Here is a 23,606-nt window from a genome sequence, read left to right on the forward strand (position 1 = left end):
CGGTGTTCAAACAGTCTCACATGGTCTATCAAGACGTCTTCTACCTCCCCTCTACAGGGCACAACGTGTAAGTAACCATCGACTATGTCCCAGGACATTCAAACAACAGCATGAAGCTTGACAGTAGATGGAACACGTCGCACACAGTCTCCGAATCCTGAAACCTCCGCAAAGCGTCTGAAATCATCATTCCCAAAAGCCAATAAGTAGAATTGTACAATACCAAAACATACATGATTCCAATGACGAATAAATAAAGCAGTTAAGCGTTTCAACCCACTCGAATTCCATGTTTGTGTCCACTACCCATACCCCAAACCCAAGAACCAATCTAGATCAAAGAAGCACTCGAGTCAACCTCCCCTGGCCTCCTGACTTGATTTTGTTGCAGAGGTTGTTGAGATCCACTGTCTTCCTCACTGCTCTCCTCGTCGTCTTCATCCTCATCCTCATCATCCTCGTCGTCGTCATCTTCGTCATCCTCCTCCTCCTCCGAACTCTCCACCAGATTCCGTGGTTGCTGCTGTACCGACGGCTGAGGTCCCGAAGAAGACGACATTGCCGCAGCCGCAGGAGCGTCCCCAGTCGGAATCAGCTCCCCAACCGCCGACTGCACGACAGACCCATCCTTATACCTCGGAGAAGCAGCAGTCATAGGATCGTCATCGTCCAGGAACCCCGAATGGAACCCAAGCCCTCCCGTAGACCTCGCCTGTGGATGGGGTCCCGTCTGCTGCGCCCTCGCCGCAGGCCTCGTATCCACACCATCCTCCTCCTCATCACCACCACCAACCAACGCAGTCCTCTCCCCATCCTGGTCATACTGCCCACCATTAATCGACGACATCGGGACATTCTCCTCTCCAGGAAGCGCATTATACTTCTCGCCATCGCCGCACCCCTTCTTCCAGCAGCAGAAGTATATCGCACCCGCGATGTTCGCTAGTACCAGGACTCCGATGATACCCGCCAACCAGGTTTGCTTGGCAGCTTTATCCTTCAAACCTCCAATCCAGCCCTTGTTCTCCGGTTTCTTGCCAGCATTCGCATCTCCGAGGGTCTTATCGGGGCTTGTAGAGTCGTGTGGGAGCTCAGCAGTGGGCTTGCCTTCGATCGCATGGCCAGCTCCTGTTGGCTTGGGGTTCTCGGTATGGGAGCCAGGTAGCTCTGGACGCTGGGGAGTGATGGTTCCGCTTCGGTTTGGCGGGAGTAGCTTCTCGTTAGGATCCATCTCGTAGAATTTGGCTTTAGATGGGTCAACTGTCGTTCCCCAGAGGATCATATTCCAACCAAGGAATGCGCCTTCTTCAACTTCAGACTGCTGGTCTGTGACATGGATCGTCCAATCTCCTACTGGGTCTTCACCCCTGCAAAGTAACGTCAAACCCAAGGCCATGTTGATACGAATTCGGGAGCGTACCAATGCTTGACAGACATGAAAGTCCACCCAGGGAACCCAGACATCGAATCATCCCTCTCCCTCGCACCCGCCAAAACACTCCTAATCCCATTCGGGCTGACAATGGCGACCTCGACGTCTCCTCTCCTCGTATGGTCAATCCACACCTTGATCGTGACATGCTCCAGCGACTCCAAATTCGCATCCTGCATCATCTTTTTCGTAATCGTCATCTTGCTCTTCACACCCTCCTTGCCAATCGGGGTACCGCCCTCCCACTCGTCCTCAGCATCCAGAGTGCCGCCGTCCAGCTGGATAGTGGGTGTCTCGAGCCATGCTTGGGGCTTGACGAGCTTCCAGGTGAGCGCGCGTTGGACGTAAAGAGAAGCGTCGAGAACACCGTAGCCGTACTTGTAGCTGTAGTAGCGTCCAGTGGCGGTTCGTTCCCAATCACGGTCCTTGGGGTTGATCTGACGAGCCGTTTCGACACAGAGGTATTGGATGTCACGCCAGGTGAGGTCAGGTCGAGCCTGGAGAGCCAGAGCGAAAACACCTGCGACGTTCGGAGCTGCAGCCGATGTGCCACCATGAACCAAAGCACACTCGTCTTTGCCTCGATCAGTGGTGACCTAAAATAGCTGGTTAACGTTGAGACGGAAAGGCGGTTCGGTAATACTCACAATGTGCTGTCCACTTCCTGAGCTATACGCCACGACCATGTTCGCCGCGCATGCTTCCGAGTACTTGGGATGCTGCCCTCTGAAATCCACTGCACCAACGGTGACCGAGTAGATGCTATTCGTGTATCCATCAAAGTTGCACTGGTCCCCCTTATGGGCTCCATTCCCACTGGCGAATACGAAAATAGACCCCTTCCCTCCACGTCCTTTGTTGATACCGTTCAGCACCGCCTTGCGCACAATGTAGGGCGGCGTCTGCATCTTCGTTCCGTCATCTCGTGGGCCCCATGAACAAGAGTATATCGAGACGTTTTGGAAACCGTAGTTGATGGCTGCAGCCTCGTCGACAGTAGTGATGCGTCCTGAAAGAATACGTACGCCCGCAACCTTGGATTCGTACGCAATTCCCACTCCGCAGGCCTTGTTTTTGCCGGCAGCGATCTGACCTGCGCATCGGGTGCCGTGGTGGTCCCGAACGCGTTTGGGGTAGGGAAGTGCTTCGTGGTCGTTAAAGTCGTAGGAATTATCCGGGTCCTGCAGCAAATGGTCAGTCGTAAGCCGGACACAGCGAATGAACACATACAAAGTTGTCCTTCAAGTCTTCGCTGGTGTAGTCCAGTCCATCGTCAAGGATGGAGGTAATGACACCCTTTCCAGTGTATCCCATGTCCCAAACCGGCGTCACGTTCATCATATGCTCCGGGTAGTCACCATTCGCCAAATGCCATTGCATGATGAAGAACGGGTCTTCGATCTTGTATTTATCCATGACCTCCGTTGGCCCGGGCGGCGGGCGAATCGGCGGTGGGGCCCTCTTCTCGAGTTCCTTCAACACTTGCTTTTCGAGGTGAGATATAGACGAGACGAGCCGTGTCGCTTGCTCGTAGCCGGTGCCCTCGGATCGAGCGTCTAGTGTCGAAGACTCTGCTTGCCGACGCGCGAGAGCGCGGAGATTTTGGTATGTCTGGAGAACTCGATCGACTTGTTCCTCCTCCCCCCTTCCTTGAAGCGTCGGCTTGGGCGCTCGCACCAGCCAAACATCGTCCAGCTCTCCCACCCGTTCCACCAGCTCTACACCAAGTTGATTCGAAATTTCTTGCAGCGGGGCCCCTCCGTCTGGTTTGTGCTCGACGACATAATAGTCGTGGGTGTCGTGGTTGCGTTTCGAGGGGCGGCGTTGGGCGAGGACCCCGCTCGATGAGCTCGAGAGGATGGCACTTGCCAGCAAGCCCCAGAAGAGAGAAGAGTGCCGCATTGTGATGGGGTATGGCGGGTGTTAGCGAGCGTAACAGTCAGCCTGGACCTGGCTCAATGTCTTTGGCAGCGATCGACCTGCGGGGAAGGCTGATTACGGTAGGGCAGATGCAAATTGCGCTGTCCTTTTCGTTTGGAAAGTCGGCGTTCGAGAAAAGGTCTGTAGTCTGCATCCAGCGCTGGTACCCCAAGCACAGCCCATCAGATCTGGTAGGCATGTGGCCCTTGATATTGATCAACTGGGCGCTCTATGTGAGACGTGGGCGGATCAGTGCCAATTACACTGAGGATGAAGGCCATGGATTGAAAACTGCTGCTGGGCGTCGTAGTCGTAGTTGTAGAAGGGAAAAATGGTCGTCGCTCATTGGTCGCCCGACACGCGCGACGCCGTGATCGCGCCAAGATCAAAATGCTACTTACCCGCGCCCTGAACTGGCAACTGCAACTTTTCAGAACTACTGGGAAGTAGGTATTGCCAGGGGGTCAGCATACCTTTCGCGTCTTCGTTGACATCCAACTGGCAAGCAGAATCCAGAAATACCCGCCTTGCACTCTTCATATGACGTAATTTGAGGAAACATGCGCCCGTGAATCAACATACACTCGTTCGAAATTCCAATCAACCACGGATGACCCTCAGTAAAAGCAACCTCCCCGGGCGCTGGGTCACCTAGAGTGATTGAAACTCGTGTTCCAGTGAGAACTTAACCTATACGTACGGGCCCATTCTTCAAGGGTTTCTTCGATCGCAGTCACGGCGGTTAACGAACGAGTTACTTTTGAGCGGGCTCTCTGTCCTAGCGGATCCGACGGCGCATTGGGTGAGACCAGCAGGGTACTAGAAGGGAATAAAGAGACGCGAGGAAGCTGGAAGGGAGGCCAACGACTTTATATCTACCAGACGCGTTCTATAAATGGCGCGTTGTTTGGTTGATCCGCGTATGCCAAATACCTGGGCCCCTATTTCAGAACCCAGTGTCTGAATCCCCAACCACACATGGCTACGCCAAAGAAACCAACATGGAACGCCTCTCTCTACGCCTCTCACAGGCCTGTCTACCCTCCAAAGCTCTTCGACCAAATCCTAGAGTTCCATCGGCAGAAAGGAGGGCAGTTTGATCATGCACTGGATCTGGGCTGCGGAACGGGACAGGCGAGCCAGTACCTTCGAGGACGGTTCAAACGTGTCACCTGTGTAGATCCTGGGGCTACGATGATTGAAAGTGCGAAAAAGGCGCTTGTGGGTGATTATGAATCACGGTCGAATTCGAAGGGGCAACACGACACGACGTACACTTTCTGTGTCAGCCCAGCAGAAGATTTGCATCAGGCGGTACCGGAGGATGGGACTGTGGACCTTGTTATCGCTGGTGCGGGAATCACCTCTTCGCTCCTACTATTGTGGAACTCAGACTTTTATACGTAGCTACCTCTTGCCACTGGTTCGACATGACGAAAGTCTGGCCTGAAATCGGACGCATTCTTCGGAAAGGAGGAACAGCCGCGTTCTGGGTGAGATACCCTTCACCTACAACCTCAATCTAAGCACTCATTAAGCATTGAAAGAGTTACGTCGAGTGCCTTCTACCGGCCTTCCCCAGCACAGAACGCCTTATCAAAGAATACGGCGGATTCGAAGAGTATGTTACCGCAAGTACGAATTTTCTCGATACCATCGGACAATACTACCCTCGACCACAAAAGACCCGCGCGGAACGCTTCCTCGTCGACCTCCCAAGTCCAGAAGAGGTACTCGGACCTCAATCAGGCGAAGGGTGCCTCGTCGATTTCGAAAGACGGTATTTCACCGGTACGCCCATCATCATCCATCCCTTGAACCCTGCCTCGCGGATGACGTCATTCACCGCTATCACCACCAGGCCCATACCCAATCCCACAACGTAAGACGAATGAAGTGGAAGACCCAGCTGAGAGAAAGGTCTACCCAGTAATTATGTCGCTTAACTGGACGTGGCTTCAGCTCCTCGGTCACATCCGCACATGGAGCGCGCACAACGCCTACCAGGAGCAGCACCCGGATGACCTCAACGCTCCCGAAGACACGCAGTTCCTTGAAGAGGATCTCGACGCCATACGGGGGACCTCATATGATGAATCTTTCATCAGGGGCGGGGATGTTAGCATTCGATTCTGGAAGAACTTGCGAGAGGCCGCTGCGAGGGATATCGCGGTGTCGTCGTCGAAGGGGGGTAACGGAGAGGTGGATGGTGGTGTGAAGTTGTTGGATAAGATTACCGTTGACTTCCCGATGCCGTTGTTACTGGTTGGGAAGTCCTAGAGCTCCTTGACTACTTTAGATCTCGTTGTTGTTTCTAGTGTAGATGTTCCGAGAGGAAATACTGATGGGCGGCTAATCGAGCGCCGAAGATGACGAAGGCATCCCAGCGGTTGGTAGAGTGCGATACAGAACACAGGCTCCATAACCCATGCAGTATCTTAGACATCGACTATTAATCCGAGTTTACCGCTATAGTAGTCTACCTGGATGGGGGCCTGTACACAGGAACATGTCATCTCGCCGGAGTCCCAGAGAAAAAATGGTGGAAGGAACTTACACTGTCCTCGTTCCAAACGAACATTGTATCTCACGCGTCGACATATAATCTTAGTAAGAGTAGGATGCATTAGAGGTAGCTGTAGGTTAACAAAGCACAAGAGTAGCAACAACAAGAGTAGGAACATGGCGGTCAACGGTCGAACACTAAGCATAAACCGCATCACGAAGGAACCTGCCGGGATGGCCAGGAGGGTCATAAACCATGATATCCCCATACAAATTCCTAACTCTATCAACAAGGACCTTCAACGGTCCCGCCTCCATATCATTCACATCTCTCCCCACCCACCCCTTTCCCGCGAAGTCAGCAAGAACAGTCGCATTCCACCTCTGACATCCAAAACCATTAACGAGTTCATAGTGATCGCGCTGCTTCACACCGATGATATAATCGAGGACATCCTTGACAGTGAAATGCGCCTTGACGGGGATGGTTTGCACTGCAACGGCGGAACTTGAAGTCGAGTAGATCCCGTTGCACAGCTTGACTTGAAGGAGAATGTTGTAGGTGAAGACATCGTCGTCATTCCGCGCCGGATCGAACACGATGGATTTCTGCCCGGGAATTTCGAGGAAGAGTCGGAAGTGGGCGACCATTTGACCGGACTCCTCCCAGTCGAATTTGGAGACGTGGAGGTGGATTTGAATAACTGGGAAGTCGAGGAAGGGGATGACCTTGGAAGAGACTTTGACTTTGTCCGCTGTTGGAGAAAGGTTAGTTCCCCGAGTCTCGAGAGTGTGAAGAATGGTTGACTTACTATGGGACTCCGCTTTCCAGGAATACGTGATTGTCATGTCAGTCAAGAGATATTGTTGATGCAAATAGAATAAAGCTGGCTGGAATGTTAGTGAGCGAGGTAGATAGATGCCAAAACAGCAACGAACTCACCTACAAGCAATATGTGGAAGACGAAGAGACTTGAATCCAGAAACAACAGACCGAGAAATATTTATAACCTGCACACCTAGCCCCGGAGAGGAATTAACCTGACGGACACCAAAATTCATCTCACCCACCATCTCATTGGGAGCCCAAAACGTGTTGTAACTTCGTCCGTCAAATCCATCCCAACCAGCTTATTGCCCATTTTTGGGCATTCAAAAGGCCGATCGGGCAACACTCCTTCCAAATAAAGGTTTCAACCACGCCCCGAGATCAAAAACTTGGCACTGTCCGTGGTTACCTTTCTCTCGTTTGACTGCATTCTGAGGAACCTGAACGGATCTTATCGTTTGTTCCCTTTGATGTTGAGAGGCACCATGACACAATGGAAGGGGGTCAGCCTGAGTGACCATTGTAAACCGGAACTGGAAGTTGTCAGTTTCGCAATACATACTACACGAGTGGCACCAAGCCCTTTCAAGTGCGAGAAGCCATCGCAAACGTAGCGCTCTGCGACTCACAATCACGACATCTACATGTCTAGCATATCCTTTCTACGGAGTGGCAAAGTTCGAGGTCCCTTCGCGACGGCTAACGTGGAATGAGATCGCTCGAGGAAGGTTGTAGGGTAAGGCGACTTGGGTACTATGGCAGCTGGTTCCGCAGAGTCCCATATATGTTGCGGCCACACCCAGCTCAGGACCTACCCGGTCGTCGGATGATGAGATGCTCGAGTGAAGGATGAAACAAAACAAAAATCAGAACGTAAATAGGTAAATCGTAACGAGGTCGTAACTAAAAGCTCCCCCACTACACGAGTAGAGTAGTAGGACGAACTGTAAACTATGTACTGGAAGAGATCGGAGGGAGGGAGAAAGAGGATAGTTTGAATCGTAAATCCGTACTTGTACAAACCGAGCTGGCGAGAAGATAGATAGATAGATAGATAGATCAAATGAGAATAAAATGACAAAAAGAAACTTGAAATGCGAGTGTTCCAAAACTGGCGGAAATAGGTGACGATGCTAAAAAGATAAAACGAACGAGATCAAGAAACTATAGATACAGATGCAAAGCAAAAAGCACAGCAAGAGGGAAAAAAAGAGGGGAATACTCAAAACAAGGAGGCTCCGCGCCCCGGTATCGATTAGAAAGGCACCACAGCCTCTCACGTTGGGACTGGCTTCCACCAACCAACCTTACTCTCCAAAGGACTTCTCGCTCCCAACACCACCCATCAGGCCCCCCATTGCCTCGCCTTAGCCCATAATAACATACAGCACCCCCAGCACCGCAATCAACGTCAACAATCTAACCAACATCCCATACCGATCCTCCTTCCTCTCCGTCAAAAACGAATCAATCACACTCCCCTTGGGCACTTTACCACCTTTACTAAAGACTTTGCCGTTGTTCCACATCGAGGGCGTCGTCGAGCCGTGCGTGGATTTGGAGGGTGTGAGGCCCAAGGGGAGGGAGGAGGTGAGGATGGTGAGGGGGTTGGTGGATTTGGAGGTGGAGTGGGAGTGGGAGGTGGTGGTGGTGGTGGTGGTGGAAGCGGATGGGAGAGACCAGTGTGCCGCGGAGAGAGGTGAGAGCGGTGACGACGAGAGCGTCTGTTTCTCAGATAACGGGCTCGTCTGCTGTGCAGGTTTCTCGGTCGATATACCCAGCCCCTTGGGCGACGACGACCGCTTCCGGTGATGCGTGATAGGCTCAGACGTCGACAGCGGCGAGGGTACATGTCGCTGACCGGACATCGTCCTATCGAACTGCTGGGACCGTTTCCGCGGAGGAGGCGGAGGCGAGCGAAGCGACGGTGAAACAAGCGAAAGCGTGTTGTCCTCAAGCGTACACGGTACATCACAGTTGGGGCATAAACCAGATGCGTTGGGTCCATGCAGCCACTATTGTCTCGGCGTCAGCAACATCCAGAAAGACATACGAGGAACAAACAACATACATCGCGCAAATCCTGCTCACAAAAGATCTTACCGCAACATAACGTCCTCAGCGGTTTCACCGCATACTCGAAGCAGATCCCACAATCCCTATCAGGTCCACTCGTCTTCTTCTTCTGATTCCCACCGTTGTTGCTGTTGTTATTGCCGCCACTGCCTGCATTCACCGAACCTCGTCTCGCAGATGCCGATGGGCCCGGCTTCCAATTCGCAGGGGGTCGATCCTCATTAAACGAGAAAGGCGATATCGACCCCGTCGAGTGCGGCGACTCGGCGCCTAAATTGAGATATCCACAATCATACTCTTCTTCCACTGTTACCTCCGAGATGGGCACAAGATCCGAGTAGCGGGTGGCAGGCGTAGGTGTGGGGAGCGTACGGTAGGTGATTAGTTGACGATGGATAGGGGAACGGAGAGCGTATTGATTCGACACGGGGGATTTGGCGAGCGTAAGAGCAGAGGGGACCCGACGCGGTGCCCGAGCGGGAGTGATTTCGCGGACCAGCACAGAGGGAAAGTTTGACGATGATGCGCGGCGGGGCGGTGGTGGTGTCGGATGCATAGCGTCCGCAGAGGTGACGATCGTCGTCGAGGCCACGACCAGGTGGACGTCGAGGGTTTTGTGGGACGGAGAATGCATTTAGTGCGGTCGTATGCGCGACAAACGCCAGAGAGAGATGCACGAATGGGGGATATAAATGAGAGTTCAGTCAGTCACAACGCCCGTCAAAATGCTCGGTATCAAACGGAAAGTTCACGCCAGGAACGTTGAGAGTAAGGATCAACGAGAATAGGGTGAGGATCATGATCCTCGTAAATATACGGGGACTACGACCATTGAATTCGAAACAATAACAGCGGAATGAGCATCCAATTGAGAAGAATAGAGGGACTTTCTCCCGCTCGTTCCAATTTGGAACTCAACATGGCCACCCAAAAGAACAATAAACCATGACCGCATAGATTCGCCCACCGCGGACATAATCTCAAAACCAGCGACCCCAAACCAAAAGCAATAAATGTAAAGATTAGTCCACACACCTAGGTCGTCCACATCCTTCTCCACGAAATACTCCTTCCCCGGTTTGCGCACACGCACGCGTTTGCCCAGGTACCAAAACCATCCCTCTGCCTCACCGCTGTCGATGTCGTCCGCATCGTTCCCGATACTCTGGTCAAGGATCTCGTTGGGCGAAGGTGGGGTAGGCAACGAAAGCTTGAGGCTCTTCTTAGGATTTGCGTTATTGTGCCTTGCGTACCTCTCGCTATTGCTGTGGTCGTTGTACGTCTTTGACCGTTCGTCGCTGGCGAACATCATGCTTTGACCTTGCTGCAACATCGAGGAAGAAGAAGAGGAATCGTCCACTAGCGTCGAAGTCGAGGTGCACGTTGGCATCAACCCGCGGGAACGGCTCCTGGACGTTGTATGACCCTTTCGTGTTGCTTCGCGCTACTAGGGCAAAGGCTATCCCTTCTAATTGGCGCCCGTTGAATCTGGAAGGTGGTGGTCAGACCGTTGCACAAAAGGTGAAACAGTGCGTTGCCGCGGAAAGGAATGGCCAACGGTAGAAATGAAAAAAGGGGCCACAATAGCGAGTCCACGTACTCCTTCGCTGAATTTAGGCTCGCCGCTAATCAAACCCAATGCAGTCTTAACTGCGCCGAATCCCTTCAAATCAAGGTCCTGTGACAGAGAGAACGACTTGTCTTTATACCGCGACGGGACGAGCAAACTTGTTCAAATGTCGAGGTGGCGGTCCTGGTTACAAATTGAAAACAGGCTGAGGTGTGTCCGTCACACAGTTCCACGAGGACAACCTGACTTTGAATCTACGTATCAACGAAGGGTATATGCCGTTAGAAGCAAGTCAGCCATTCAGAAAGCACTGGTCAACTGACCTCTATTTCCCAACTCAACCTTGGAGTCTGAGTCCGAACATAAAGATAGGGGGATCTCTTCCTCTCTTTATACCACTTTCCACAAACCGTCGCGAAAAAAAAACACGCGATTCAGAAGAAGAATAGAATGAAAGCGTCGAGTTTTGAAAAAGGCGTTCGAGCCCAAGTCGTTTGACTCGTCGTCGTCATTCCACCCGCGAGCCCAGCTCCTTCCGGATTGCCAAAAACAGGGTCGGCGAAAATGTCGGCAGGACGCCAAGACACGCCAAGCCACCATTCCCGACATTCCGGGACCTCGATATCTCCGGACGGAGGTATTTTGGGCTCGAGCTGGAGACGAGACGAGAGCTTGGAATCCGAATCTTGGGAATCCATACTTCCTTGCTGAGGACTTGACAGGAACTGGCTTGAAACATTCTCTCATCAGCCAGACCTGCAAAGCTGGTGGAGCTGAGGGAAGACTTTGTAAGCCCATCGTGAAACAGATTATGCACTGCGAGGCGAAGAGAAGATAGAGCCTTACCCAAGGGAACGCTGGGCCCCCACATGAAGAAGTCCAGTGGCTGACTTCGGAATCGTATGTACACCTGTCAAGTGCTATGTATACATTGCGCGTGGAATCTCTCGACTTCCTCGAGGAGATGATCATCGTGTCCAGTGGGGATTGGGCAATTACAATCTGTCCTATTAATATTTCCCCCACGTATGCGGTATGTACGAATGGTGATAAATGTGCAGTCAAAATGCTATGGAAATCGAGTGCACCAGTTGTTGTTCCGAAACATCTCTTCAAGTCCACTCTAAATGCACCCTTACTCGCGTATTTGCACCTGAGGTTAACCTGAGGCCAGAGCAGACATGACCACGTTCCAACCATCGATCTACGGCCTCGCCACTGTAAAGATATGATTTGATCAACTTCGAACTTGACATCCTGCGGATCTGCAACCGTCCTCGAATTCCCAACGTCCGTTAACAATCGACTCTCATTCTCATTAGTCGGTGAAGCTTTGTAAAGTACTCGTCAAAACGCTTACTACCTCACGAGTTTGAGAACACATGAACCTTTCGAAAGTACAACAGCCATCTATCTACGACACTCCACACCATCACTGCACACTAAAGTTCGAACAGGTTCGACAAGTCCGGACCTGCAATGTGGAGCGCGCCCAGACTCACATCACCTCCCAAAGCTCGAAGAGCAGCCAGCTAAAGGGAAGCGCTAGCAATGTAATATCCAAACTAGTATTACAATTCGTACGCCGTACAGAAAGCCGCACAGGCGACATAAACAAGCAAGGAAGTAAAGAAAGCTAATGATACATTGGCAAGCACACGTGCATGACGAAGGAGACTCTGTCAATGATATGCAGCAAACAAGAATAGATGTTAACAAATGATCACGACATCGAAGCGGGTCAACGTCAAAGAAGAGGATGGATCAGACGGAAGATGGCAGATGTGAAAAAGAAGCGAGTTGAGATCGCCATGACAGGAGGAAACGACATGACAGGAGAAAAAAGATACTGCAAAACCAAGCTGACGAGGGATTGGTAAAGGCCAACCGACCTCGTAAACTCGATGAGCAGAGGCAAAGGACGCTGACTTAGAGCGTAAGCCCGTCAACATGACGCTTCTCCTCTTCTGTATCACCAGGAATGCTCTCCAACACATCCAAATCCCTCAAACACTCCCCAATGATGTCAATTCCCTTCCTCAAATCGTCCTCCTCGATCACAAGCGGAGGCGCAAATCGGATACTACAAAGACCAATCAGCATTTGTAATTTTCCAAACTGAAGTAAGCATTGGAACTCACATGTTCTTGTGCGTAGGCTTCGCCAACACACCCCGATGCTTCAACAACAAGCACAACTCCCATGCAGACCTCCCTTTCTCGCTCGCACTTTCCTCAAACACCAACGCGTTCAAAAGGCCCCGCCCTCGCACCTCACGAATCAGCTTGCCGCCTTTACCAGCAACAGAGTGTCCCTGGCCTGCATACGCGTGTTTCTTGAACTCGTTCAGTCCGAGTCGGAAGATTTGTCCTAGGCGCTCAGCGCGTTCAGCGAGGCGTTCGCTTTGGAGGACCGTCAGCGCAGTGATGGCGACTGCACAGCCAAGAGGGTTGCCACCGTAGGTGGAGCCGTGCTCGCCGGGTTGAATGGTGAGCATGATTGAGGATGAGGAAAGGACAGCGGAGACAGGGTACACTGACGAACGGGTTAGAACATCGAGATTGCGAGAGTGAAAACGATGACATACTTCCGCCTGACAAGGCCTTGCCCAACAGAACGATATCGGGCCTGACGTTCTCCCATTCGGAAGCAAGCATCTTGCCTGTCCTGCAGAGACCCTATCGACAAACGCGTCAAAATCTCCTCAAGGAAACTGGTAACAACCCGACTCACAGTTTGGATCTCGTCGCAGATGAGGAGCACATTGTGCTTCTTGCAAAGTGCATGTACCTTTGCAAGGTAGCCCTCCGGAGGGACGACAATTCTGTCATAGACAAAACAATCAACGTGTCTTCGCAGATGAACATCATGTTGACACTCACCCTGCTTCTCCTTGAATAGGTTCAACCAAGAACGCAGCCGTCTCCTCTCCATACAATTCAAAGACTTTCTCCACGTCCTCGATCACTCCATATCTAATGGTCTTCACCTCAGCCTCGTTATCCCCATCTCCGCCCTCCTCGGTCGTGTAGTAAGGGCCCACTCGCTCGAGGTATGGACCGAAACCTGTTCTGCTCTCGGGGTCCGTCGACATACTGTGATACAAAACGCATCACCAGTCAGAAAGAGATGCAAATAAAAGTGAGTAGACGAACCTGATAACGCCCAAGGTCCTTCCATGGAAGTTTCCTTCCGCGCTGAAAATCCTCGCCTTGCCCTCCGGAATCCCCTTCACCTTGTAGCCCCACTTCCTCGCCAACTTGAGCGCAGTTTCGACAGCCTCAGCACCCGTGTTCATCGGCAAGACCATGTCGTAGCCAAACATCTAGCAGCATGGTTCGAACGTCAACTCTCCCGGCTCAAACGTCAAAGAAAAAGGGGGCAACTAACTTCGGTAATGAGTTTGGCAAAGCGTCCAAATACAGAGTTGTAGAATGCCCTCGAGCTGAGGGTGAGTTTCATTGATTGCTCGTGAAGTGTTTGAAGGATGGCAGGGTGACAATGCCCCTGGTTGACTGCCCTGATGATCATGTTCAGACAGCCCAGTCTACGACGAGCCAGGATAGACGTACGAGTAGGCAGACAGCATGTCAATGTATTCTTTGCCTTCGGGGTCCCAGACCCTATCGTTCAAATTAGCATATAGTTGACGCGTAGTAGGATGAAGAATGGACCCACTTAGCGCCTAGCCCTCGATCGAGCACTACGGGCAAAGGGTGGTAACTGTAACGCGGAAGAGGTTAGCGCTTGCATCGAAGAGAACGATAAGCATGAAAGAGACATCGGTAGAGGGAGATGGTAATGGAGTGCGAGGTTCCCCAAACGCTCGCTGTCCTCGGGCATCACCAATGCCTGTACGAGGTCCAGTTACATATTTAGCCCAACCATCCACCTCCCGTCAGCGGAAAGGCAAAAAAGCCTCAGATGATAAACCTCTCTTCCTGCGAAAGCCAGAGCCCTCGTGAACCTCAAAAGGAGCCGAGAGGCAATAAGGATCAAAATGGGAACAGCCAAACCAACGCAGCTGCTGCGAGGGTTTGAAAAGCCTCTTTCGACTGGAAGTAATCCCTATCTCTGGTTGATATCCCTCTTCCCCCTGTCACCTCGATTATGTCCGCCACTGGCTATCGAGCGATGATGAACTGTCCTGCTAGCTGAAGCCCCTGTCTATCCTCGTATATAGAACAAGAGGAAATGGTCGACTAGCCAAAGGCCGACGCCTGTAGGCCTCGACGACAACATAAGAAACCCTTGAGCCGAACGCGGTATGGGCGAGTCGGTCCTTGCTATTGCCCTCCTCATCCTTCTCCTCGGGGTGTACTTGGTGGCAGGTGTGATCGCTCAAACGCAGGCTGCCGTCGACTTCTGGAAGTCTGGTGCAGGGAGGGGGGCAGCAGTGGCGTCGACGGTGGCTCTTTCCAGTGCAGACACACACAGTACTGAAGGTGGGGAAGGTTGTCTGACTTTGGAGATAGGGGGAGGCGAAGGGTACAGCATGGACTATGGCTCGTGCGACGACGGAGTGACATGGATTGCATCTATGGTGTAATGGCGTTTCCGGAGGGAGGGGAGGGGACGGGCTGAGCGAGCCGGAGGGCCGAAGACGCGGGGACTTGACAAGGAGGGTGTTCTATTCTTGGAGGAGGAAGGGAGCTGGGAAGTCGGTGCATACTTCATGGAGAGGCGAAGTCGTGTGACCAAGGACTGGAATAGCGAGGGCCCTTTGCCAAGCGCGAGGTACCCATAACAGGGGACGGAGTGCGATAGGGATGACTCGGGATACAACACACCGACTCCACTCCCGCGAACACAAAGGAAACGTTGGCCGTTGTCCCGACACGACTCCCAGAAGCGACCGCGAAAGAAAGACGAGAAGAAACAAGACAAATGGCACCAGGCGGGCACCAGAAAAGGGGAAATAGTACTCACTTGTGTGCACCATATCGATGCTCGAGGTCAATGACCTGCGACGAACTCAGCTTCTCCTCCAAAGCCTCTCTCGCCTTTGTGGGGACAAGGTCGGCCTTGGAGTCAACCTGTGGAACCTTAGCCCAGCTAGGCTGCCTGGTTTGAGGCCTGCTCGTCGTGGTTGTGGGTGCCATGGTGGTGGTATTCGGTCAAAAGATGAAGATAATGGATATGGTCAATGGAAACGTCAAGTGGGTGAGTGGTAATCCAACGTGAATGATTGGATCCCCGCTATATATAGTCCCCCGCTCACGTCAGGATAGGCTCCGCCCGATTGTGCTCTCCGAGCTCGGTGCTTGCCCGCAACCGCCGTTTACCTCGGCACCCCGGACTCGTCTTTCTCCCCCAAATTTCCCTTCCAGAGTCGCATTACACGATTCCCTTTGCACCTCAGAATGAAACGAGCCGTCGGTCAGGAAGCTTAGAGCTCAATGAGTTTACGCCTAAACCCTGCCCTTCACTTTCAGGGTTCGTTTTTATTCGAATTTCGGCATGAATGAGATAAAGGAGACCTTCTCGTACCACACGATGCTCCGCCCGTCCTATTCACCTCTCTTCCTACCATCAGAAGCGCCAGGACGACGTTCAATTCTCGACAACGCGCTCGACGGTTCGCCCATATGCCAGCGGTCTTGGCGCTATGATGTCACAGCTCTGGACCTGAGACAGGGGCATCAAATCCTCGACCCTCCATCAAACGACGTTGGAACCACAAAGATGCACCATTCGAAGGCTGCAATTTGGGTAGCCGTGGCAGGGGTAAGAGGCAGGAGGCAGAACAGTAGAGGACCTTAGCGTTTGCCCAGCCCACATTAGACGATTCTTCAAACCGAATTCATATCCCATATCTACTCCGTAATTAGCCCCCCGACACGTATCTAATCTCGGTAGATGGCCGTGATACCGAACCCAGCCTAAAGATATGGTCAAGGCTCGGGAGCCTAAAATAATGAAGAAGCCAGTACATCCTGTAACTCTCCGCCATGCTAGTAATTTGGCCATAAGTCAATTTCAAGGGGTTCAAACGCGCACTTGAATTCGAACGTCGTCCGTGTTGCCCTGAAGAGGACAGGCATCCTCACGAAGCACACTCATAGAAAACGGTCGTGAAAACACGCTCCTTGCGCTCGTAATTGTCGCTTCGCCCATTTCTCTTCCTGCCCCAACCCCTTGAATTGAAGGAGCGGGCGGCACATTTGGTGTAGGCGATGTAACTCCCATCACCATCGCCATTATGACCCAATTCGAGCAAGCGTTTGAATGTATGTCCCTTCGGGCCTTCGGAAGGTATGAACCAACTGCATGATTGTCGTTTTAAAAGCCTGGGTCTAGCAGTCACTTGCTGGCTGGCGTGGAAGATCCTCCCGGGGATTTCAAATAGCCATACCGACCTATACAGACGCTCTAAATCGTAGTCTGTTTTCCTTTCACGATCGTGTCTCAAGAGTCTTGAGTCCCAGCGCGCCAGAAGAAGCCTCATAAATACGTAATGAAGGATCAAAAGCTAAAAATCTCATTTGCGTGCGCACGCCTCATGGTCTGTCTCTCAAAAGTGAACCACCACCTATCCACAAGCACCTCGACACAGACGAGCGTCTATTTCCTTTCGTTTCCACACAGCGGGCGCTCGGAGGAACTTTCAAGGCCATGATGCCAGCCACATTTGGTTTTCTGGGCACCTTGGCATACGCTATCGGCGTTTTTGCGTCCGTAACGGTCTATTACCCTCCTGGACAGGAACCTCTAGGTTCAGCGACGACCTCGGTATCAGCGGCTACGTATACAGGCGCTGCGGCTTACAATCCAACCGTTTTGGACCCCCCACCGCCGCCGAACCCGCCTATCGTCACCGAGTTTGGCCTGGAGCTGCGGAATGAGGGCACACCAGGCGTTTCCATCCCACAAAGCGGGTCGTTCTTTGGATTCTCAATAGAAATGTCGGTTGTCGACCAGGTTTGTGCGTATCAATCCTCTCCTGACGATATACCGACATGCGCTGACCTTTGCTTTTACTAGTGGGCAAAAACTCGTGCGTTCAAGTTGTCGTCCTCCTTTCCGAGTGAATCGAACCTCATTGCCTCTCCGAGTAGCACGGTCTTGATGGTCCCCTTTCTCAATCTGATGTCTAACCTCGTGCGGCGTGGTGGGAGCGTGCGGATTCGCGTTGGAGGAAATACCCAAGAAACCGCTGTGCTCGTACCCGAGCTTCCGAATGGTCGAATTCTTCAGAAAGACGTGAACGGCGTGTCGAACCCTGTTCGTTGAGAGATTTGCCCTTTTTTCTTTAAGCTGGTTCTGATGTTTTGATAGACGCAAACCCCGCCGTTGGACTACACCGCAGACTTGATATACATGCTCGGAAATATATCCTCGCTGGTCGAAGTGGATTGGTTCTTGGGTATTCCATTCAGGGATACATCCGAATTCCAGCTCGCCATTGCTGAAGTGGGGCAGCAAGTACTTGGTTCTCGATTGATAGGTCTCCAAGCCGGAAACGAACCCGATCTCTACGCTCGCCACGGACATAGGGATGAGGTAGGCCTTCATCTGTTGAGGTCGGTTTAGTGCCATTGATTGCTTTCCAGAGCTATGGGCCATACGACTATCTGGGCGAATTCGACAACCTTATAAATGCGATGTCGGGAGACGTGCACCTTTCCAACAGGCAGCTACTCATTGGACCCAACGTTGCAACTGGAGACTGGACACCTGAAATGGTTTGGGAAACAGGTTTCGTAGACCAATTCTCCAGTAATCTAGCTTATCTCGCCGTGGAGCAGTACGTCTCCTCACCCCTGACTTGCTTTACTCTTCGTATCTCTAATTTTTGCTTCAGCTACCCGATCGACAACTGCTTTGCGCAATTCGGAGTTGGAACGTATCATGATCCTCAGGAGGTCTTCCAGAGCTTCTTGACGCACGATTCTGGGATTAGCATTGTTGCGCCCTACCTGGGCTCGACCGAATACGCCCAGAGCAGAGGGAAAGGACTGTTGATGTTTGAAACCAACACCGCCTCCTGCGGAGGGTTCCCTGGAATCAGTGATTCCTTTGGTGCTGCCCTGTGGGCATTGGACTACTCCATGCAGATGGCACACGCCAACTTTTCGGGAGCCTTGTTCCACGTTGGCGGTCAGAACGTCTTCTATAACGTGAGTAACCTCAGCACCTTCACTTCACTGTCGCCCGCTAACGCTGTTGGTGTATAGCCCTTCACTCGTAGGTGATCTTTCCATCCTCTTGCGGACGCATCTGACAACATCCATTAGCTCCACCAACTAACCAGTCAACCTTCCGCCAATGGACAATTGGCCCGGTCTACTACTCTGCTCTCGTGATGGCTGAAGCCCTTGGGCCGTCGAATGGTGCGCAGGTGCTCGACCTCGAGGCCAATAACGGAAACGTGTATACTCCCGCCTATGCCATCTACGAACACGGACGTCCAGTCAAAGTGCTGCTGATCAACTTTATTGACGACCCGTCTGGAGCAAACGATATCACCATCTCGATCTCAGTTGGTGGTGGCTCAACTGGGGAGCCTAATGCTAGTCCGTCGCAAGTCCGGGTCAAGTGAGTTGCTTTGCTGTTTTCTTGTTGGTGCATGACTCGAACTATCTCCAGGTACCTCTTGGCTTCCTCTGTTTCGCAGAAAGGAAACTTTACCTGGGCTGGACAGGTGCGCATTATACTCGACACTGGCTGTGATACAATACTGACACCCGATTGAAGTCTTTTGGCGCCAACTTTGGATCGGATGGTCGACTTCAAGGCGACGAAGACATCCAAACCGTGCCATGTGACCAAGCAAACAACATCTGTTCCGTCTCAGTCCCAGCGCCTGGTGCAGCACTCGTCTTCCTCACCGACGGAGCCTTGGAGGAAGTGGAGAATAATCCTGTCAAGACTTATGCGACGACCGTCATGACGAGAACCATGAACACTGCGACGTACGATCCCGCTGTCCTGCAGACATCGAACGGGCATATTGGGTTCGATGCGAAGGACCATTTGGGGAGTACCAGTAGGGGAAGTATTGGAGCTACCAGCGACAGGGCGGTAAATGGTATCGTGAAGATGGTTGGAGGTGCGGTTTTGGCTCATTTCGTTTTGATCCTTTTGCTTTGAAGAGTTATTTCTTGAATGGTTTTGTTTGTAATCCCTCGTTTTGTCGTTTTTGTGGCGATATATCCTTTTTTCGTCTTCTCTACGTTCAATTTTGTTAACCTTACGGACGCTTTGGCAGAGTTGCCTTTGAATAAATATTCACCCTTCGATTCTCTTCCTCTTCGTTTCTGACAAAGTCTCCTCCCTCCGAGTCGCGCGTCTACCATCACTGGGTCGGACTTGGCAGCGGGACGTCTTGGCAAGCTTCGTACCTGGCAGCACACACGCTGCTGCTGCGCATTTGACAGAGATCAAGACACCTCTACAGCTTTTCTTTGTTTTTGGGTCCTGGAATTGTTGAATTTAGTTCTGGTTATTGCGGTATAGCTTGGCTGTCGGCTGTTGGCCGGGTGGGCAACGGGGATAGCATGCCGTTGGTCTGCTCCTTCAAGGTATATAAAGACGTCAGACCTCGTTCAGACCATTAAACCGTTTCCACGGGGTGCCCCGCGTTTCGTCCCATCCTGCATTGTGTAGCGGGTCTTCGCTCCAAAGGGACATATAAGAAGATACATTACATAGGTACGTGCTTGATCCTTTCCAAAGGACTCATATACCCATTCACCTCCCGCGTACTTGCAGCCTTTCATTAGCGCCATGAGTTCCATCGTCTCAGACGGGCCCCCAACCGTGACATCGTCCATCGACCCGAGCCAATCCACCAGCAGCCCAGCCGACAACTCCACCGACACTGACACCCGACCCGTCTTCCCTGGGAGCCCCAACTCTCCTCCGTTTTTCGAGACCACGGACGATGGTGTAACCTATACCAATACCACGATCGATGATTTCTCGCCTTTGGTTGTGTTTAGCGGGCTGGATGGGGAGGAGGGCGGGGATTGGGTTAGTCCGTTGACGGATTCGGGTATGTCGGCTGTGAGGCCTGTTCCGCAGCGTCAGTGGTACCTTGGGACGTATAGGAGGACGGAGGTGAGGAATGCGAATGTTACGATTGAGTTTTGGGGTGAGTTCTCCCTGAAGATCTAGCCCTGGTTGTCTCATCTGACTATGATTACTTGTGACTTATATAGGCTCTGAAATCCACCTCTACGGTGACCGAGGTCCGGCATATGGCGCGTTCGCCCTCACGTTGGATAATGGTACACCCTCCATTCACACTGCGTTCGACCCTGAACGTGCGGAAGGACCCGCTCACCACTTGCACTCGCTGCAGGGTTTGTCGGAGGGCAAGCATGAATTGGTTATCACTAACCTCGGGACTCGCGAGGGTTTGAACGAGGGCTCGTCGTTCTTGTTCGATTACGCCGTCGTGAGGCAGAGAGTCGGTGTCTCCGGGTGAGTGCTGCGCTCGTATTAGTATAGTGAAGGTCTCCAGACTCATTGATTGCTGTGAATAATGCTAAGCCGCCCGGAACCCAAGTCTTTCGATATCTACGCGGATGCGTTTGAAGATCGGTTGGAAAGGAATGGGACGTGGGTCTTGCATACGATCGCCGACGACGTCCCTCCTGGCCCCGGTGGAGCCAAGCCAGAGATCTACATCGAGAGGGAAACGTTGTCCACCACTGAAGAAAGCGCTACTTTGACGTATACCTTCCGAGGTGCGCATCCTCCTTCCTTTCTCTTCCTAAACACTCCTAACATCATTCCACTACTACTATTAGGCACTGGTGTACAACTCTTCGGCGGGCGCAACGCTACCCACGGACGATACCGCGCTACACTCTCCACCGTAGGAGACAACAATACGATCCTGCACTCCCGCGTCTACGAAGCCGCCGCGCCCTGCGATTTCCCTGAGGCTGAAGCTGAGAACGTGAGACCGGCGTGTGAGTGGAGAGGCCGGGTTCTCAAGTTTGCGGCGGCGGATTTGGACCCGGGGGTTGAGTATGAGCTGCAGGTGGAGAATGTTGGTGGGCCGGGAGGTAGGAATAGGGTGTTTGGTGAGTCCGGGTTCTTGTTTTCTGGCGCGGCCTGTGAAAGGATTTGTGCTGACCTTGGGGTTGCAGAGTTGGACTCGATTAGGGTTATTGATCTTGTTGAGGGTGGTCAACCAGGGGGAGGGGGAGGAAGTGGCAGTGGCAACGGTGGTGGGTCGGGCGGATCGGGTGACTCCAGTGGTGGAGGAGGTAATGGAGACGATGATGGAGAGACTGGTGCTGCGAGGTTGAATGGAGTGGATCCTCTCGTCAACTTCATGATCTTGTTGATGACCTTTATGGCCTTGTGGAAGGCGATGAGGCGTTAAGTACGGCGGTTTTCTGTTCTATGGTTTCTCCCTTGTCCCTCGCCCATTGGTCGTTCGGATTGTACTCGGACGCGGGCCTTCCTCTGAGCACTGTTTAATTTACTCATCGCATGATTATTGGCTTGGAGTTCCAGCCAATTGCAAGTACTGATTCAATACATTCAATGTCGGATACACACCTAGTTGCCTAGATTGATTCGACGATTCATCACATAACAACGCAGCCGTATTCGAATTTATGTTTAGTCACCAGTGAAATCAAAGAGCTGGCCATTCAGTGAATAAAGCGTTGTCATATTCTGATAAGGTGCTACAATCGGGAATCGAACGGACGAGCAAAGGCCAGCTCTTGACGTCGATGGCCCAGCTCGTTCCCGTCATCGAAAGGCCTTGCGCAGGACTGCAGTTCTCGATGCAAAAAGGTAGCGTTAACCTCCCTGTCTGGAGGAAAGAAGATGTAGGACACATAGTAAGATCAGCTTCTACCATACAAGAAACCAACCGAAAAAATGCCCTGTTGCTCTTCCCCTCACCGTAACCCAGAACACGGTAGGAAACGCCGTGTTGCGAGTGAATTGGTAGGGGTCGATCTTCTAAGCTCAACTTCAGGAGTAGTAACCGATGCGGTGCAATTCACGGGACGTCGACGGAAGCTGAGTCGTAACCGAGGGATCCGAGAGGCAGGGAAGGGGATCGTAGCGGACCCGACGCAAATGAATTGACATTCAAAACAGACATGGGGTAGTCCCTAGTGGGGCGCCTCGATACCCGTACGATAACAAACAAAGATGTTAACCTGTAAGCGGCAGGTCAGAACCCAATTTAAAGAAACGGCGGGACGAGGTCGTACCTGTTATTAGTAGCCAACAGCGGCGGTGCAAAAACTGGTTAGAAATGAAGAGACCCTCGGCGCCAAGATACGTGCGAAGAAAGTTATAACAGGCAATCCTGGCCCCATAGCGACAGAAGTGGAGCGCAGGAGAGAAGCCCGTCGCGCCCTTTGTCAGGGCCAAGCGCTCAATAGAAGCGCAAAAAAAGGGTTGAATGTTGGACACCTCGTAAGGTCGAACCCTACCAAAGAAGAGATCGGCCGAAATAAATGCCCTATTGAAATGGATTCTGCTCTTCCCCAACATAGCAACTCTTAACACGGTGAGGAAAAGCCGAGTCTCGAGTGAATAGAAGGGGTATAGTCCTGTGACACGCAAGACAAAGGCGCCCGTTGTAATGGTATCATACACGTTCGTGCGTTGGCGAGAGGCCATAGGAGGGTTTTAGAACCCTGGAACACGACATCGAAGCGAAAAGATGTGATATGCTGAGGGTCGACGTTTGCCGAGTTGCAGCCACCGTCAACAGGGCTTTTGAGGGGTAAGAACAAAAGGAAATGCCGCGCTTGGATGTCGGAATTCTATCTTGCATTGCAGCGTGGATGGGCGCTGTCCCATGGCGAAAGGATGGCAATGAGGCAGACGGCTGGTGTTGAGGACATGGTGGATTGAGTCTAAGCGAGGCTATCACGCCATCACCCTCAAAATTTTGACTTTATCGTCGGATACTTTAGGGCCGGTCGGAGTCTATTGACGGATGAGCGCTTATCTCCATACCCGAGCTTCCCCGAAGTAGAAGCTCTGTGCAAGAGGCGCCCATTTGGTGTTTCTGCGCTTTTGAGGACGTTTGCACCTGTACTTGTCCTTCAAATATATTCTATGATTTTCTAGAATTTTCCACTGCATATCGAGGATTTCTAATGGAGCCCAGGAAGTCGGGCCGATATTACGTACGGCCGCCTTAAGAGCGGAGTTGGGAGTCGTGTCCGCCATCAAACGGTCGTTGCCGATTTCACGGACGCACTCAGTCTGGGGCTTTTCACGGTTGTTCACAATCGGCCACGTCTGGAGGACTCTGCTCGTCGTGGTACGCGTCGAGCTCG

General features: G+C 52.2%; 8 protein-coding genes across 8 annotated transcripts; 3 read left to right on the forward strand and 5 right to left on the reverse strand.

The window, feature by feature from the left end:
• Nucleotides 1–331: 331 nt before the first annotated feature.
• Nucleotides 332–3,334, reverse strand: CC1G_01625 (kex protein; the record flags this gene model as incomplete). The annotated part of the gene is made up of 4 exons (XM_001833896.1): nucleotides 332–1,367; nucleotides 1,421–2,028; nucleotides 2,080–2,613; nucleotides 2,663–3,334. 4 exons carry the CDS (start codon nucleotides 3,332–3,334, stop codon nucleotides 332–334), a joined length of 2,850 nt encoding a protein of 949 aa, XP_001833948.1.
• Nucleotides 3,335–4,330: 996 nt separating this feature from the next.
• Nucleotides 4,331–5,632, forward strand: CC1G_01626 (hypothetical protein; the record flags this gene model as incomplete). The annotated part of the gene is made up of 6 exons (XM_001833897.2): nucleotides 4,331–4,703; nucleotides 4,760–4,845; nucleotides 4,900–4,973; nucleotides 5,038–5,143; nucleotides 5,214–5,234; nucleotides 5,315–5,632. The coding sequence occupies 6 exons, from the start codon at nucleotides 4,331–4,333 to the stop codon at nucleotides 5,630–5,632; spliced, it is 978 nt and encodes a 325-aa protein (XP_001833949.2).
• Nucleotides 5,633–6,055: 423 nt separating this feature from the next.
• CC1G_01627 (hypothetical protein) lies at nucleotides 6,056–6,706 on the reverse strand (the record flags this gene model as incomplete). The annotated part of the gene is made up of 2 exons (XM_001833898.1): nucleotides 6,056–6,612; nucleotides 6,670–6,706. 2 exons carry the CDS (start codon nucleotides 6,704–6,706, stop codon nucleotides 6,056–6,058), a joined length of 594 nt encoding a protein of 197 aa, XP_001833950.1.
• A 1,347-nt stretch (nucleotides 6,707–8,053) lies between these two features.
• Nucleotides 8,054–9,396, reverse strand: CC1G_01628 (hypothetical protein; the record flags this gene model as incomplete). Its single annotated transcript, XM_001833899.1, has 2 exons — nucleotides 8,054–8,701; nucleotides 8,758–9,396. 2 exons carry the CDS (start codon nucleotides 9,394–9,396, stop codon nucleotides 8,054–8,056), a joined length of 1,287 nt encoding a protein of 428 aa, XP_001833951.1.
• Nucleotides 9,397–9,558: 162 nt separating this feature from the next.
• On the reverse strand, nucleotides 9,559–10,095 carry CC1G_01629 (hypothetical protein; the record flags this gene model as incomplete). The annotated part of the gene is made up of 1 exon (XM_001833900.2): nucleotides 9,559–10,095. One exon carries the CDS (start codon nucleotides 10,093–10,095, stop codon nucleotides 9,559–9,561), a length of 537 nt encoding a protein of 178 aa, XP_001833952.2.
• Nucleotides 10,096–11,827: 1,732 nt separating this feature from the next.
• On the reverse strand, nucleotides 11,828–14,175 carry CC1G_01630 (ornithine aminotransferase; the record flags this gene model as incomplete). Its single annotated transcript, XM_001833901.2, has 10 exons — nucleotides 11,828–12,415; nucleotides 12,474–12,867; nucleotides 12,920–13,010; nucleotides 13,066–13,156; nucleotides 13,215–13,427; nucleotides 13,488–13,657; nucleotides 13,723–13,852; nucleotides 13,905–13,955; nucleotides 14,011–14,055; nucleotides 14,114–14,175. 10 exons carry the CDS (start codon nucleotides 14,173–14,175, stop codon nucleotides 12,262–12,264), a joined length of 1,401 nt encoding a protein of 466 aa, XP_001833953.1. The 3' UTR covers nucleotides 11,828–12,261.
• A 2,775-nt stretch (nucleotides 14,176–16,950) lies between these two features.
• On the forward strand, nucleotides 16,951–19,425 carry CC1G_01634 (hypothetical protein; the record flags this gene model as incomplete). The annotated part of the gene is made up of 10 exons (XM_001833905.2): nucleotides 16,951–17,257; nucleotides 17,317–17,329; nucleotides 17,391–17,556; nucleotides 17,611–17,835; nucleotides 17,886–18,079; nucleotides 18,137–18,452; nucleotides 18,510–18,519; nucleotides 18,570–18,870; nucleotides 18,922–18,976; nucleotides 19,030–19,425. 10 exons carry the CDS (start codon nucleotides 16,951–16,953, stop codon nucleotides 19,423–19,425), a joined length of 1,983 nt encoding a protein of 660 aa, XP_001833957.2.
• Nucleotides 19,426–20,061: 636 nt separating this feature from the next.
• Nucleotides 20,062–21,673, forward strand: CC1G_01635 (hypothetical protein; the record flags this gene model as incomplete). Its single annotated transcript, XM_001833906.1, has 5 exons — nucleotides 20,062–20,428; nucleotides 20,496–20,760; nucleotides 20,830–21,026; nucleotides 21,090–21,368; nucleotides 21,435–21,673. 5 exons carry the CDS (start codon nucleotides 20,062–20,064, stop codon nucleotides 21,671–21,673), a joined length of 1,347 nt encoding a protein of 448 aa, XP_001833958.1.
• Between the last annotated feature and the right edge of the window lie 1,933 nt (nucleotides 21,674–23,606).

The sequence above is a fragment of the Coprinopsis cinerea genome, assembly GCF_000182895.1.
Source record: "Coprinopsis cinerea okayama7#130 chromosome 10 map unlocalized cont3.10, whole genome shotgun sequence".
Taxonomy (NCBI): Eukaryota; Fungi; Basidiomycota; class Agaricomycetes; order Agaricales; family Psathyrellaceae; genus Coprinopsis; species Coprinopsis cinerea.